General features: G+C 37.5%; 1 protein-coding gene across 1 annotated transcript in view; it reads left to right on the forward strand.

Annotated features, from left to right (window-relative positions):
* Braf (B-Raf proto-oncogene, serine/threonine kinase) overlaps nucleotides 1-17,278 on the forward strand; it is a 125,241-nt gene that overhangs the window by 61,749 nt on the left and 46,214 nt on the right. Inside the window, 3 exon segments of the mRNA XM_027391530.2 lie at nucleotides 2,065-2,213; nucleotides 3,457-3,573; nucleotides 11,223-11,382. Coding sequence (XP_027247331.1) covers nucleotides 2,065-2,213; nucleotides 3,457-3,573; nucleotides 11,223-11,382 — 426 coding nt within the window.

Raw genomic sequence — 17,278 nt, forward strand, 5'->3', positions numbered from 1 at the left:
AGGATTTGAGTGGCTGGCTAAAAGGTCAGGGTTTTTTTTGTGTGTGTATTTGTATGTGTGCTTTGTTTTCTGAAGTAACGGTAGCAGTACTAAAGATGCTGTGTTTGGCAGTTATTTGATACATAGCTAAGGAGAAAAGCTAGAATAAACTTCTATTTCTCCACGTGCTGTCTCAGGGGTGGGAAACAAACTGAAGTAAACAGACCTTGCTGTACAAAAGCTCTTGAAAGGCCAGAGTGGGTTGTGTGCCGGTGCATAGTTTTGAGTGACTGTCCATTAAATAAATATTTTTTGAAAATGAAGTTTTGAGCTGAGCATGCTGGTACATGCCTTTAATCCTAGCACTGGGAGGAAGAGTCAGCAGATCACTGGGAATTCAGGGACAGCCTGGTCTACATAGTAAAGGCCCTGTCTCAAAAAAGAAGAAGTTTCAGAGCAGATGTGGTTTTCTATACCTGGAATCCTGGTACTTTGGAGCCAGAAGCAAGAGGCTGCTTGAAAGTTCAAGACCAACTTCTGTCACAAAAACCATTTAAACAGAAAGAGAGAAGTAATTTGGTGTTAAAATCAAATGTATCGTTTATATGTGATAAAGTATAAAGATTCTAAGTTACGTTTGGGGTAAGTACTGTTATAGATTCGTGTATACACTGGATCATGATATAAGATATATTTATTACTTATTGATTGTTGTTTTTTTTAAAAAAAGGAAAACTGAGATGATTGAAAATACACGACAAAGAATGATGTCATCCTTGCTGTCAACATTCTGAAATAGCCAATATTAAGAAATTTTCTGTTACATATTCTTCTATTACTTACTGTACCATATACACATTTTATACAATTTCTCCCTTTTCGAAGAAAGAATCCCCTTAATATAGTGCAGTTTCTTTGAGCCCTGTTGTACATTAAAAGTCACTGATAATTTTTTCAGGAGTTTTGAACTTACTTATTTTGTTATATGAAGTTCATCTGAAAGCATAAACTAAAAATAAGTTCACATTAGACATTCTTCCAGAGGTATAATAAGACTATGGTAAGTTTGAGGAGGAAGTTTCCTTTCCTATTACTGAAATTTCAGAGCTAAACTTAATTTAAAGTTTAATTTAAAAGGTCGCTGAATTCAAAAAAAAAAAAAAAAAAAGGTCGATGAATTCAACAGTAATATCTCCCGTGTTACAAACAATTCAATTTATAATTATTGGTCAGATAAAATAATCCCCATTACACCTTAGTAAAATTACAGTATAGGCCACCTCAGTTCGAGGCCAGCCTGGTCTCCAGAGCAATTTCCAGGACAGGTTCCAAAGCTACACAGAGAAACCAGAGAGAGAAGAGGGGAGGGAGAGAGAGAGGAGAGGGAGAGAGAGAGACTACAATGTAGATTTCATGAAGCCACTGATAATTTTTAATAGTTTGTGTTTTGAGCTCTTGAGTAATTGTTTTTATAATACTAAATATCTTTTAGCCACGATTTCTTGCTTATCAACTTTAGACATCATGTGCTGGTTGCTAGTTCTATTAGGGTTAGCTCATTTGCAGCATTACAACCTTCTCTCTCACCTCTTCCATCTTGTTCTGTTTGATAGCTATGAAAGTTTAAGTATATCTTTGTTTCTTGTGTACTAGCAACTATTTTTCTTACCTTCTCTCTTTATGTAGTAATTAAATGATGCCTTTGGTTTTTCTTCCTTTTTCTTTTTTATGTTGTCAAGCTTGAACTCAGTTATTCTTTTTAATTCAATTTTTTAAATTTTGTTGAGAATTTCATTCTTGAGTCCCTTTAAATGTTTCTTGTTGACCTCTTGGGATTTGATAACACATCAGGGTGCTCAGTTCTTTTATTTGTTGTATCATCTTGATTTCTGAGTTTTTAAATTGGATATTAGGATGAAAAAGTATTTCAAATTCCCTGGCTTTTAAGAATATATTTTGGTGTGTGACTTTTTATGATGTAGGTATATTTAAAAATAGTTATTTTAAGTTAAGAGAGTGAATTTTTTGGTTTATAAGTGGGCCCTTGCAAGTATTTGAAGCCCTTTATGGTTTTTCTCTTTGCAGGTACGGAAAACTTTTTTCACGTTAGCGTTCTGTGACTTTTGTCGAAAGCTGCTTTTCCAGGGTTTCCGCTGTCAGACTTGTGGCTATAAGTTCCACCAGCGCTGTAGCACGGAGGTCCCACTGATGTGTGTCAATTATGACCAACTGGAGTAAGTAATCCACAAAGAACCTCTCTGCCGCCACTCTATGGAGAGCTTTTCATAACGGGAAACTAGTGTGCCTTGAAAGTCAGTGAGGGATGTTCCGCCTGATGCATCCTTTAGGAAATGCTTCAAGTCTGACCAGAGAGTCACAGATAATGCCGGTGGCTCTTCTCTCCCAATGAAGGAACACTGGGTCTGCTGCACATTAAGTGTGCATTTCTTGCTCTCTTAAGTAACAACTACGATTCCTTAGAAACCACTTTTGTAGTTTGGGTGTGGATATAGAATAGTGTTTTAATTAAGTTGACTATTGTATTTTTGAACAGCAAGTCTGATCTGTGCTCTATTTTTCCAGTTAGGCCGATATTCATCTCTCACTCTTCAACAGCTTACCTATGTCTGTCTGTTTCACCTTTTACCTCCCCCCCCCTTTTCATTTAAATTAGAAACAAGCTTGTTCTACATGTCAATCCCAGTTCCCTCTCCCTCCCCTCCTCCCTTGCCCCACACCGACCCAATCCCCTTTCTGCTCCTCAGTGAGGGTGAGGCCTTCCATGGGGGATCTTCAGAGTCTGTCACATCATTTGGAGCAGGGCCTAGACTCTCCCACGTGTGTCTAGACTGAGAGACCATCCCTCTATGTGGAGTGGGCTCCCAAAGTCCATTTGTATACTAGCCTTTTCCCCTTTTTAAAAGGAATAATTAATTTATCTTTATTCTGTAGTATGTCTAATATATTAAATGTAGTCTATTGTGATCTCTTTCTGTAATTTTACTGTTGCTGCTGAAATGGAATTTGATTTTTAAGTAAAATAATGATGTATCCAACATAGCAGCTACTCAGGAGGCAGAGGCAGGTAGATCTCTCTAAGTTCAAGGCCAGCTTGATCTACACAGTGATCTGTCTCAGAAACACAGTGAATCTGTCTCAGAAAAAAAAAAAAAAGTAATCTAACTTACCACTAGATATTTTTCTTTTAGTTTTTAAACCTCAAAGCATTGCCCCCCCCACCCCGGTAATATATAGAAATTGACTGAAAAGAACAGTTAGTTTTAGATCTGAGATTACCCTTGAAAATACAATGTAATTTTTTAGACAAAAATATATTTAATTGAATTTTAACCATTGTTTGCAAATGTAAAACTTGATCTCATATTTTCCCATTACTTCTGTGTTTTTTGTGTATTGAAGCTTCTGGGTTTTGCACAAGTTAGGTTTGTTTTGTTTTGTTTTGTTTTTGCCTCACAGTTTGCTGTTTGTCTCCAAGTTCTTTGAGCATCACCCAGTAACACAGGAGGAGGCTTCCTTAGCAGAGACTGCCCTTACATCGGGATCTCCTTCTGCACCCCCCTCAGACTCTATTGGGTATGATTTGATTCCTGCTGTTTAATGACATGATATTTGAACTGCCTTCCTTTGGATCTTTTGGGTAATTGTAAACCTTTCCAACATTAGAACTGTTAAATTATGGATATTTTTCCCCAATAATGTGTTTTATCCCAGCATTCAAGCATTTACATGCATTTGGTCCAGAATGGTATGGTGGTTACACCTTTAACCCAGCACTCATGAGGCAGAAGTAGGCAGATCTCTGTGGGTTGAAGGCTGACCTGGTCTGCACAGTAAGTTATCTCAAAAAACCAAAAACAGACACAAACAGTCAGTCAGTCAGTAAATCAATGGTATTAAAGCTGCTGTAGACTATATTTTAAGATCAGTTGTGAAAAAGTCAACATGAAATTTTTGCATTCTGTCTTTTATTTACCATTTTATCAGGTAATGTTATGACTTCTGCTTAAAAAATACTAGTAAGTGGGGCTAGAGAGATGGCTCAGAGGTTAAGAGCACTGACTGCTCTTCCAGAGGTCCTGAGTTCAATTCCCAGCAACCACATGGTGGCTCACAACCATTCCTTATGAGATCTGGTACCCTCTTGTGGTATGCAGATATACATGGAAGCAGAATGTTGGATACATAATAAATAAATAAAATCTTTAAATACTAGTAAGTTGATGACGATTTTTTAAAAGTACAAATAATAATAAAGTATATTAAACTTTGATTAAGTATTTTATATTTGTAGGATGCAAGGAAATATAATGCACTCAAGAATGCTTAATGGAGATGGGATTTAAACTGATCTTTAAAAATTGCTAGAAGCTAAATGAACTTAGGGTATCAAAGTCAATATTAGGGTCCAGCGCAGAAAGCAGATTTCAGAGCTAGTCAAAAAGCTTATCTAAATTTACAAGTAGCATGTGTGAGCCTGTTGTGGTGCACACTTCTAGAATCCCAGCACTTAGTAGGCTAAAGCAGAAAGTTGGTGAGTTTGAGCCTAACCTTTGCTACATAGTGAGACCATAATTTCAGTTAACAACAAAAAACCTGGAGAAGAAAAGTGTGTGGCCAGGTAATAGAGAATCTTGACATTGAGGCAGGCTAGTATTTACTTGGGATATGACAACATAAGAGAATAAAGGTTTTTCAAACAAGTTAACCACTATTGGAGATATTTTTAAAGTAAATTCACTTAGCAGTGAAATACAGATGGACAGGAAAAAATAGGGTGAGGACCTAAACTTCAGGGGAGGCAATATGCAGAAAGGAAGGGTATTAATAAAGGAAAAAAAGGAAAGTAGTAATAGTACTGTCAGCTTAAGAGGAAAAGCAAGAATTTACTTTAAAAATATCTCCAAGGCACTATATTCATAGTAGGAAATAGACAATTATTTAGGTTGACTCTTAAATATTTTTTACATGGTCTGTTACTCTTTTCCCATTGTATTTAAGGCAAGATTATTTATTATTTTTTGTCTGGAAGTATGTACTTTTTAAAAAGGACATTGCCAAATAACATATTGGCCTGGAATGTTTCAGAAGTGTTTAGTTCACAAGTATTTGTTTTAATTTTACCTGCTTCCTCCTGTTCTTCACAATATGCTATTTCTTTAGACTGTAAAAAAAAACGTACTTATGTATTCACTGCTTGTTTATTGTGTGGGTGGTGATATGTGGGTGTGCATATGTGGAGGTCAGGGACAACTCTCTGGAGTCAGTTCTCTCGCTCCACTGTGGAACCAGGGATCAAACTGAAGTGGTTAGGCTTTCATGACAATCACTCACACACAGCCATCTGCCCGGCCTGTATTTCTTTAGATTATACCTTAAAGTATGAGAACAATAATAAGTTGATACTTTTAATAGGCCTGCAATTTTTATGCAGCTAACCTTCCTAAGGTTACACAGGTTAAAAAAATATCAAAATAGGGGCTGGAGAGATGGCTCAGTGGTTAAGAACACCGACTGGTCTTCCAAAGGACCTGGGTTCAATCCCAGCATCCACATGGCAGCTCACAACTGTCTGTAACTCCAAGATCTGACACCCTCACACAGACATACATGCAGGCAATGCATATAAGGTAATAAATAAACAATTAAAAGTAAAAAAGGGGGGGGGGGCTGGAGAGATGGCTCAGAGGTTAAGAGCACTGACTGCTCTTCCAGAGGTCCTGAGTTCAATTCCCAGCAACCACATGGTGGCTCACAACCATCCTCTATGACATTTGGTGCCGTCTTCTGGTGTGCAGATATATATGGAAGCAGAATGCTGTATACATAATAAATAAATAAAATCTTTTTAAAAAAAAGTAAAAAAAAAATCAAAATAAATTTCTGTTTCCAGGAGTAGTGGCTCATTTCTATAATCTCAGTACTTAGGAGGCTGAGGCAGGAAGAGTGCCATTAATTTGAGCTCAGCATAGGCTAGATCAAGACAGAGTCTCAAAAATAAATTGGAGGATAGGTATATAGCTCAGTCAGTAGAGTGCTTACCTAGCACGTACAAAGCCTTGAATTGTATTCTCAGCACCACATACTCTAGACATGCTTGTTTCTATAATCCCAGCGCTTGGGGTTAGATGGAGAAAGAGACTTAGAAGTTCAAGATCACCCTCAGGAAGTGTTAGACAGATGTTTCAGAAGGGGTAGGGAGGCTGGAGATTGGGCTCAGCACTTAAGATGTGCAAGAATGAAGACCAGAGCTCAGATCCTAGCACCCCTCATAACAGCCCAGGCATGGGCCCACAGACACCTGTAATGCCAGCAGCAAAAAGGGGTAGAGACAAGAGGATTGCTGGGACTTGCTGGCTTACGATCTAAGTTGAAAGAGTTAGAGTTCCAGATCAAAGAGAGACCCCTCTGCAAATTAGGCAGAAAGTAACAGAAGGCCACCCAATGCCCTCCTTTGGGTTTGTTCTGGCATGCATGCACCCCCCTCCTCACCACCACATAGAATCGGGGATGTGTCTGAGATGAAATGACTCCTCAGTAGGTAGACGTGCTTGCCATAAAAGCGTGACTATGTAAATTTGACAAAGGCTGAATGTGGTGGTCATCCCAGCACTCCTACAGCAGGATGGGGAGACAGGAACAAGAGTATTAGCAGAAGTCTACTCGCATAGACCTTGCCTTAGAAATAGAAAGAGAACTGGCTCCAAAAAAATTCTTCTAACCTCCATGTGTGCACCATGGCATATGCACACCTGCAAACACACACACAATAAGTTTTAAATATAAAACAGTTTTATTGTCGGGCAGTGGTGGCGCACACCTTTAGTCCCAGCACTTGGGAGGCAGAGGCAGGCAGATCTCTGTGAATTCGAGGCCATCCTGGTCTCTAGAGCGAGTGCCAGGACAACCTCCAAAGCCACATAGAGAAACCCTGTCTGGGGGTGGGTCGGGGACAGTTTTATTCTAACTAGTGAGTATATTATATTTTTATATCACTAGGACATGCAACCACTCTGTAATTTTGTCAGATTTTAACTCTATCTCTTTTGGCTCTATTTGTGTGTTTTTGTAGGCAATTGAATCAAAATATTGTTGTTTGGCTATGGCAATTTCTCCTGACAGTCTGTAGACCTGTGATGCTTTTCCAATGGCAGGTCCCAGGTCTGTGAACAGAATTGTAGAACATAATGAAATTAGCTTGGCCTCTCTGAAGGATCATATGGTAAAAATACAATTTGTCTCCAAGTAAAGGAATGCTGTTTTAAAATTAAGAAAATGAGGCTGGAGAGATGGCTCAGTGGTTAAGAGCATTGACTGCTCTTCTGCAGTTCCCAGGTTCAGTTCCCAGCATCCTCATGGCAGCTCACAACTATCTGTAATTACAGTTCCAGAGAACCCAACACTCATGGCAGAATACCAATGCACATAAAACAAAAATAAATAAATGAAAATTAAGAAAGCATTTGCCCCTGCCACATGTATTATTTTCTTAACTAGAATAAAATGGATTCTTGTCTTGAAAAATGTGCAAACTGTGCTAGGCAGTGATGGTGCACACTTTTAATCCCAGCACTTGGGACACAGAGGCAGGTGGATCTCTGTGAGTTTGAGGCCAGCCTGGTCTACAGAAAATGGCCATCATGTCAGTTATATTCAGTATCACAATATTGCATTTGTTACTAGTCCTGACAGCAGTTGTAACGGTCCTGAAACAAGTATAGGTATAACAAGAAATTTTGAAAAATTAATACATTGCCCAGTTTATAATACAAAGTAAGAGATAATTACTTCATTTTTATGTATCAGTGAGCAGACAGTCACTTTGCTTCAAAAATATTTTTTAGTCTAGCCTAAAACTGAAATCTAAACTAACAGTGATTTTCTAAACAGTGTTAGAATTAAAATTCTGTTTATTTTTAATTTTAAAAAGGTTTGTGGCAGGGTCAGTAAAAAGATATGCCACTGGGAGAAAGTCAACTAGAGGTTAGCCAAAGTCCTTTATAGGTTGGTTATAAATTATCTTGCTCCAAGAAAAGATTCCAAGTATGCAAATGCAATTTTAACAGTTTTCCAAAAATGATCAGAGTTGGGAATATACTGGTTTAAATTAAACAAAATTAAAACAGACTAAATGAGAATATACCTGTTACCTAAACCAGACATGCTGGATAGGCCTGAACTTTTCATTGGGAAGATATCAATGAGAAGCCAAATTATTATTAGATATTTTTGTTACGCATTGAATTAAGACTTTGTGTAGATATTTGAATATATTGAATATGATTATGAAATATTTTTCGTAATTATATACTTGCCTTCAAGGCTAGACAGGTTAACTTTGAGCCAAGGCACGCCTTCCTCTCCAGATGGTATTAATCTGTCACATTGATTTTATGTAACAGGCCTTCTCTCTTACAAATTAAATACAGGGTTTTGTTTCTCCTTGTTTCTAGATCACTGTCTTTTGTATACAGAGTTCTGGCTTGTTGTCCAGTATATTATTTCTGTCACTCAGGAAATTTCAGGAAAGATTTATTGCTTGTCACCTGTTATATTAATTAGACTTTCTATACAGTTCTGGTTAATTCATGCTTTTCCAGTTTTTAGTCCTGAGTTAAAGGGTGCTATTGTCCTAAGACTGCAAATAGCTTATCAATTTGTACTTCTCAACGCGTTATAAACTAAAAGAATTTTTTTTTTTTTTTTTTTTTAAGATTTACTTATTATGGATACCATGTTCTGTCTGCGTGTATGCCTGCAGGCCAGAAGAGGGCACCAGATCTCATTATAGATGGTTGTGCTCCACCTTGTGGTTGCTGGGAATTGAACTCAGGACCTCTCACGGCCCAGAATTTTTACATTTTTTTAACTGTTGAAAAATTCCTTAGCAAAGACCATATTTAGCTTTAGCTTTATAAAACAAGAATAAGGACAGCTTTTGACACAAACAGAATTTCTCGGTGGCCAGAAAACATAAAGGATACAGATGAAACATGGTACCTTTCCCAAAATCCAATTCCATTCATCATAATTGGGCTTATGCTAAGTCTTTTAGTGAATAGTGTTTATTTGCTATTGATTTCTAAACAGACTCGTGTAGTTAATATGAATCTCCTGAAGTAAGTTTTATCCTTATGATCATGTGCTACTGATTCTGGTAACATGCTTTATTCAGAGGCTTTTTGTCACACTGGGCTTAACAAAATGTTATTCTGTCTTTTCCTACTACTTTTTTTTTCTTTTTCTGTTTTTTAAAGATTTATTTGTTTATTATGTATACAGTGTTCTGCCTGCATGTATGCCTGCAGGCCAGAAAAGCTCACCACGTCTCATTACAGATGGTTGTGAGCCACCATGTGGTTGCTGGGAATTGAACTCAGGACCTCTGCAAGAGCAGTCAGTGCTCTTAACCTCTGAGCCATCTCTCCAGCCTGCTTTCACTTTAAAATTGTTATATAGTTATTTAATATGTTTTCATGTGCATTCCAAGGCACATGTGTGGAAGTCAGAAGATAGCTTTGGGGAAACAGGTCTTCTTCCACCATATAGGTCTCAAGAATCAATCCCACGTCGTTAGGCTTAGTAGCAAACAACTTTTTATCCACTGGGTGAGCTCACTGGCCTCTCCTTTTATATGTTCTTACCATTCTTTTCTAATTTCCCTTATTAAATGTCATTGTTATCTCTTTCTAATCTAATAATGATTTAATAAAACTGGTTGGTTTTTATAATATGGGGTAAAATGGTGACCAGTACGTGAAAAGAATGGTCCATGTTGGACCATCCATGGTCCGGTTGAAGTTTAGTCAGAGCCTCATTGTATCCTCTGCAAGCAGTAATCACTTCCCTATTCCTGAGAATCTTTACAAGTGTTTTATACTTTAGTTTCAAATTTTCAGTGTGCACCATGCTAGGCTCTTCTAGGCCAGCAATCATAGATTCTATTATCTGACAAAAAAAGAAAACAAGGTCACTCTGTAACCTATTAGGGTATTTTAATCAAAAAATAATTTTAGGGCTGGGAAGATAACTCAGTAGCTAAAGTGCTTTCCATGCAAGCTTGAGGACTTGAGTTTGGATTCCCATTGCCCACTTAGAAAGCTGGGCTCTGGCTGTCTGAATCCATGACCCCAGTGCTGGGAAGACAGACAAGAAGACTTTTGGAGTTTGCTGGCCAGCCAGTCTAACCAATTGTAAATTCTGGGTTCAATGAAAACACCCTATCTCAAAAATTAAGATGGAAAGGACACCAGTTTCTGGCTTCCCTTTGCACCTCCAAAACACACACTCCATGACACCATTGTGGCTTTCCTGTGTACCCCCAAACCATACATCCCAAGTTTCTGTTTTAATATTTGCTTCAATGTTTCTTTCCTTTTTTTTTGTTTTTTGTTTGTTTGATTTTTTGTTTTTTTTCGAGACAGGGTTTCTCTGTGGCTTTGGAGGCTGTCCTGGAACTTGCTCTTGTAGACCAGGCTGGTTTCGAACTCACTGAGAAACACCTGCCTCTGCCTCCCTAGTGCTGGGATTAAAGGTGTGCGCCACCACCGCCTGGCCAGTGTTTCTTATTATATGATAATTTCTTGTGTCTGGTGTTAATAATTAGACATGAAAAAACATTTTGAATATGAAAGATAATTGCCACCACATTGTCTTCCAAAATTTTGGAAATTATCTTTAGATATTGTAGAAATTTTGTTCAACACTGGCATTAAGCAGCAGTTATATCTTTGGGGTCCTGAAATATACAGGTATATTCTCAAAATGCTTTGTAACTTCCTAAGTACTTCCTTAAATTTTTCATTTGAGTAATATCAGATTATGAGAAACAGTATTTAAGAAACATCGTATTTTATTCAGCTAGTCTCTGCCTGGAGCATTTTATTTTTGTATATAATTTTAAAGGATAAGGGCTGCTTGTGCTGATTAGCCACAGGTAGTTTCTAGCCATTTATAGATTCCTCTGGAGTTTTCTGGATCAGAATCACTGTTCTTCTATGATGATAGTCCCTGGAAGCTCTGCTTTTGAGTAGATCATTGGCAGTATTAGTTGTAGTTATGTTTTTTAAACAAATACTTTTTGTGAAGCTACTACTACTACTACTAGAATTTTGATTCTTCAAAGATTATCATATTAAATACAAAAATCTTGTAACTTTCATTTTAAGTATTATTATCTATACAATTGCTCCAAATCTTATTTTCCAATGACTTGATTTTTCCAGGCCCCAAATCCTCACCACTCCATCTCCTTCAAAATCCATTCCAATTCCACAGCCCTTCCGACCAGCAGATGAGGATCATCGAAATCAGTTTGGGCAGCGAGACCGGTCCTCCTCAGCTCCCAATGTTCATATAAACACAATCGAACCTGTCAATATCGATGTAAGTACTAGCATTGCTAGAACTAAACAGTTCGGTTGTGCTTCTTTTTTTTTCTGGTGTATTTCTAATACAGATTGGAAGTAAATGCCACCTTTCATTTATCATGTAAGTGCTAGGTTCATATGAATTACAGATCCAGAAACCCTGTCATCTTCTGTGACAATATGAAGTACTTCTCTATTGCCAAGTTACAGTTATTGTCACTTTTTTCTGATGTTATCTCTGAAAAGGTTTTAAATTAAAATGATTTGAATTAATAAGAATTAATAGAAGCCCTTCAGTGAATTTATGAAGTCCTTCCTAAGATTTTTGTGCAATTATTATTGTGTTATAAAAATAACATTAAGAATTTATATTTGTTCTGTCATGAGTTTGGCATTATAACCAACAAGCGATTCTATGTACATATTTTCAATCATGTAGCTGGAACTGTAACTTAAATTTTATTAACTGAAAGAAATGCTTTATTATAAATTTAAATTTAATTGCCAAGACAAATCTCAAGTAAAGGATTCTAAAATCAGAATTTCTTTCTACTTTTTATTATGTTTTTGCCCTATTCATTTAAGTGGCTTTTTCTTAGTGCCATTTTTAACTAAGCCGTCATCCAGTCTCTAAGGAAGTGAGAAGTGAGAGAAGGAGATAGGGAATAAGGATCTTGGGAAACAAGGAGTCAGAGCGTATTTGTAGGTTAGGCATGTTCTTGGTGTGTTCAAGGTTATAATCTGCAAATGAATTTGAAAACAAACATTTTTTTATACTACTTCCTTTTTTCTGGTGCTGATTGTTCTGTTTCTTGGGCTTAGCTATTTGAAGAATTGCTTTATGTCTTCCTCTTTCATCCTTTTCATAACTGCCATAACATAACACATTTTCCTCTTTATGTGTGTCTCAAATTGTTCTGACTTACTGATATCGCCATTTGATTCCATAACCCTTCATTTGAGTTGACTGCATTCATTCCTACCATTAATTTTTCTTCGTCCATTTCCATCCAGATGCTCTCACCAGGATAGTTTTTGTTTTGTTTTGTTTTATGATACTTTTATCATGTGTTCCCTTGTTTGAAAGCTTTTAGTTTTTATTCATGCTCAGTCACTTATCTGAGGAAAAAAAAAAAAAAACTTTGACTCTGGGCTCAGCAATTGGGGATTTAGGATGAATTAACACACCATTTTTGCCCTCTATGATATCACAGTTTAGTGCATGAATCAGGGATGCAAATATATATTGATAGTTCACAGAATGGGTGTGATGAGCTCTACCTGATTGGATGTAGGAATATTTAGCAATGAATGGATGACCTTGAAGTTATACTGTAGAAGGTAAATGATAAGGGATTTATTAAGTACACTATATAGGGAATTATTTTTTTAAAGTATTTGTTAAGGAAATAGTATATGCAATGTTGTAGAGTTGCCTTTACTTGGGAGGAATTAATAGGTGATACCGTAGGAGTTCAGAGCTCAGGATAGGGCTGACAAATGGTGGCAGGTGAAAGCAGGCAATGTCAACACTGACTGATTTCATGCATTACAAAACGTCATTGTTTTGAGTATACTAGGTTTGTAAGTATGGTGGTATATCACAGCTGACCAAAAACACATTTTAAGTGTGATAAATCATCTTGATAATTCAGAAAAGTCTTTAGTAGTAGTCTGACATATGTAAGGGCAGAACTGACAAGAGTGTGTCTTCTGCTGTGTTCTAGGCAAGATACGATACATGTGTGAACTCCAGTGGTGTTAGTGGATAGACAGAGAGAGCAAATGACTTGAGGGGTTGAAGAGTGGAGACTATCGGGGTAGTGTTTTTAGAAGTCATGGAAATGACTGAGTGCTTACTGTGTGTCAGGTACTATGTTAAGTGCTTTACAAAGGTGTTCTTGGTCAAACCTCATGAGAAACAAATTATCTTATTGTGAAGGATATCCAGTTAATAAGAGTCTAAGAAACCAACCCATGATCACATAACTAATAAATGACTGAAATGGACTTAAGTCATTTAAACCTGGCTCTATTTTCTTGTACTTATCAGTACACAAGAAAAGTTAAAAGGAAACAGAAGATAATCGTTGGCTTTCTGGCATATAGACACTTGAATATAACCCAGGGCAGAGTTTATATAGAAACCTATAAAAAAAATTACAGTTTTGTATTTTGTCCAGAGTGATTTTAGTATACCTGTGGGAATATTATGACTTCAAATAGAGATATAGCTTAAAGAAAATCAGTGTGCGTGTTTTAATCAGAGTATAAATTATGTTCCTCAAAAAGTAAATTAAATTGGAAAAAGTAAAAAACAACCCTGAAGAATAGAAAAAGAAAACATGACCTGGTGAATGTTAACATTGTAGCAGAGACCATTTCTTTCTGGGTTACCTTTGTGAACTCTTTGCAAGTGTACTGCAGAAACCAAGGAAGTCGGCTTCTACAACACTGATGGGAAACAGTTAAGAATGCTGACTGCTCTTCCAGAGGTCCTGAGTTCAATTCCCAGCAACCACATGGTAGCTCACAACCATCTCTAGTGCAATCTGATGACCTCTTATGGCATAAAGGTGTATACTCATACATAAAATAAATAACTCTTTAAAAAATGCTGATGGAGAGGATGCCACTTACTGTCAAGATACAAATGAGATAAGGACTAAAATGAGTATTGCTTTTGACAATTAAATACCATGGGGGTAGGGGACTGACAAGTTTCAGCTGATACGGGTACCTGCTATATACCAGGTGGTGATGGCACATGCCTTTAATCCCAGCACTCAGATGGATCTCTGTGAGTTAGAGTCCAGCCTGGTCTACAGAGCCTGGTCTACAGAGTTCCAGGGCAGCCAAGGCTATACAAAGATACCCTATCTTGAAAAAAAAAAAAAAAGTACCTTTTATAAAAGCTTGGCAACTGATATCCAGAGCCCACAGTAGAGGGAGAGAACTAACTCCAGAAAGTTGGCTTCTTACTTCCACACAAACTCCGTGGCACATACTTATGTAGACACACACACACTTTAAAAATTATCTTGTGGCGCACTCCTTTAATCCCAGCACTTGGGAGGCAGAGGCAGGTGGATCTCTGTGAGTTCAAGACCAGCCTGGTCTATAAGAGCTAGTTCCAGGACAGCAGCCTCCAAAGCCACAGAGAAACCCTGTCTCGGAAAAAAACAAAAACAAAAGCAAAACATTTGTGCTGTGGCATACAGCTCAATGATAGAGCATTTGCTTAACATGTATGCCTTAGACTCAATCACCCAGCACCATTAATTTTTAAGTTTTGGGGGCTAGGCATGGTAATGTTCACCTTAATCCCAGCACTCAGGAGGCAGAAGCAGACAGATTTTGTGAGTTAATGACCAACCTAGTCTATACAGCAAGTTCTAGGCCAATGAGAGATCATATCTCAAACAAATCAGCAACTAATTAGGGATTTTAAAGTTGTTTTGACTTCAAAGGCAAATAGAAAAGGGCAGGATAGGAAATGGATTATCAATGCAAATTTGAGTAATAGTTGCTTTTAAACTAAGATTTCAGCATATTTTATAACAGGAGAGAAAGAAGCTAATGAAAAGAAGTTGAGGTAGTAAGTGGAGAATATTTGATAAAATTCCTTGAACTTGAAAATGATGTCTTGCAGGGGCTATGATAACTTAAAAGTAGATATATCTCCTTACACACTGCATGAACTAGGACAAATTTCTTAGCCTTAGGGCTGGTAAAAATCTGAATATTTTTTTTCTTATTTTGCTTCATTTTGTTTAATGTGTATCCCTGGCTGGAATGAATACACACACACACACACACACACACACACACACACACACACACACACACACACACGTGTGTATATATATATATATGTATGTATGTATATATGTATGTATTCATATTTCATGTATACATTGCAGACCAGAAGAGGGCACCAGATCCCATTACAGATGGTTGTGAGCCACTATGTGGTTGCTGGGAATTGAACTCAGGACCTCTGAAAGTACAGTGGGTGCTCTTAACCCCTGAGCCATCTCTCACTTTTATGTAAATCATTTTGTTCTCAAACTGGAACTTTTATGTAAATCATTTTGTTCTCAAACTCAAGTTCAGTTTGCCTCTGCCTCCTGAGTGCCAGGATTAAAGGCATGTACCAGCATGTTCAGCACTTGAAATGTTGGATTTGGGGAAAGGGTTAGGGTTAATATGATCCATGCCTTAGTCAGAAACCCATGTCCAAAGCAACTCTTACAAAAAAAGGCATTTTATTGGGGGCTTGCTTACAGTTTCAGAGGTTTGGTCCATTATCATCATTGTGGGGAGTGTGGTGGCAGGCAGGCAGGTTCTAGAGCAGCAGTAGTTGAGAGTTTTGTATTTGATCTGTGGGCAGAGATAGGCAGCCAGACTGAGTCTGGCATTGGCTTTTGATAGCTCCCAGTGACATACTTCCTCCAACAAGGCCACACCTACTCCAGCCTAATCCTTTCAAACGATTACAATCCCTGGTGACTAAGCATTCAAACCTATGAGCCCATGGGAACCAAACTTACTCAAACCACCACAGTACATAAAAAGAATTTAAAAGTCAGCCAGACATTGTGGTACACATCTGTCGTCTTGGCACTGGGAGGTAAAGGCCAGAGGGGGACAGAGGAGAGTGAGTGACTTTAGACACTATGGCAGATATTCATAGATAACGAAGATATTGCCAGAAGGTCTTGGGTGGCTCGTTTCTTCTGTGATGCTGAATCAGCAGGATGTGATAAGGGACTAGAAGCGATTAGGGGGAACAGTTGACATAGTAGTTGTAGAATACTAGAACATCCTATCTAACTTAGATCAAGTGAGTCAACAAGGACCTTTTAAGAACACTCGTGAGATTGAAAAGTGTGAGCTAAGAGTAGAGAAATCTACATTTGGCCATAGCTGTGGGGAGTTCCAGAGCTAGTGTAGGTAAACACCTGTGGGTCCTCCTGTCTAGAAAGCCCTTTGCTTTTCTGCATGTCAGTCTTCCTCACAGCCCCAAATCAGATTTCTTCAGCTGCTTCACCAGTGCCAAAATCCTAGTGTCATTTCTTTTGCACCATGGTTACCAGTTCTCACAGACCTGGGTGCTGGAAGCCCAGCATCATCTTAATCTTAAGGTATATCACTAGAAGTCCTGTCTACACCACCACTTAAATAAGGTATATCACTGGAAGTCTTGTTCAACACCACCACTTAAATGGTAGCGAATTAGCGCAAACTGATCTCTCTCTTATTCTTAAGCTGTTACTTGTTTTCCATGTGTCTGTATCTCACAGTGTGTTTGTAAATTCTCAAAACCACCAAAAGGTAGTGACAACACCAAGATTTTTATATTATAGTAGCCAGACAACCCCAACACCTAGGTCATTGTTTGAAATTATTGGTATTTATTAATTTTTCTGTAGACAGTGTTAAAGGTTTTGTGTAATACATTGAACATGGATGGTAGTGATACACTAGTAAAGAATTTGTTGGTTATTTTACTCAATAGGCCTGTTTGCAAATGGCCCCTATTTGGAACTAACCTTTTTAGAGACATTTGGGGCCATTCAAGCCCTCACGCATAAGTTAAACTGAACAATCATAAGTTAAACTGAATAAACTAATCCAAGTTCTGCAGACTGGGATCCAAATTTCATTGCATATGAAATTTCCCCTGCTACTGACATTGTTGTAGAAGCTATATTTTAAATAATAGAGACAAACAAAATCCTTATTTGAGCTATTTTGATTCCCTTCCTTTTTAATGTTGTATATCCACATTCCTATGATAGTATTCAATGTACTTTTGATTTCGTGTTTTTTTATTACATGTAAACATGTTTCATGTTTTAAGTTTCATAATTGTTTTGGTAAATGCATACTACTCATTAAATTGATAC

This window comes from Cricetulus griseus, assembly GCF_003668045.3.
Source record: "Cricetulus griseus strain 17A/GY chromosome 1 unlocalized genomic scaffold, alternate assembly CriGri-PICRH-1.0 chr1_0, whole genome shotgun sequence".
Classification (NCBI taxonomy): domain Eukaryota; kingdom Metazoa; phylum Chordata; class Mammalia; order Rodentia; family Cricetidae; genus Cricetulus; species Cricetulus griseus.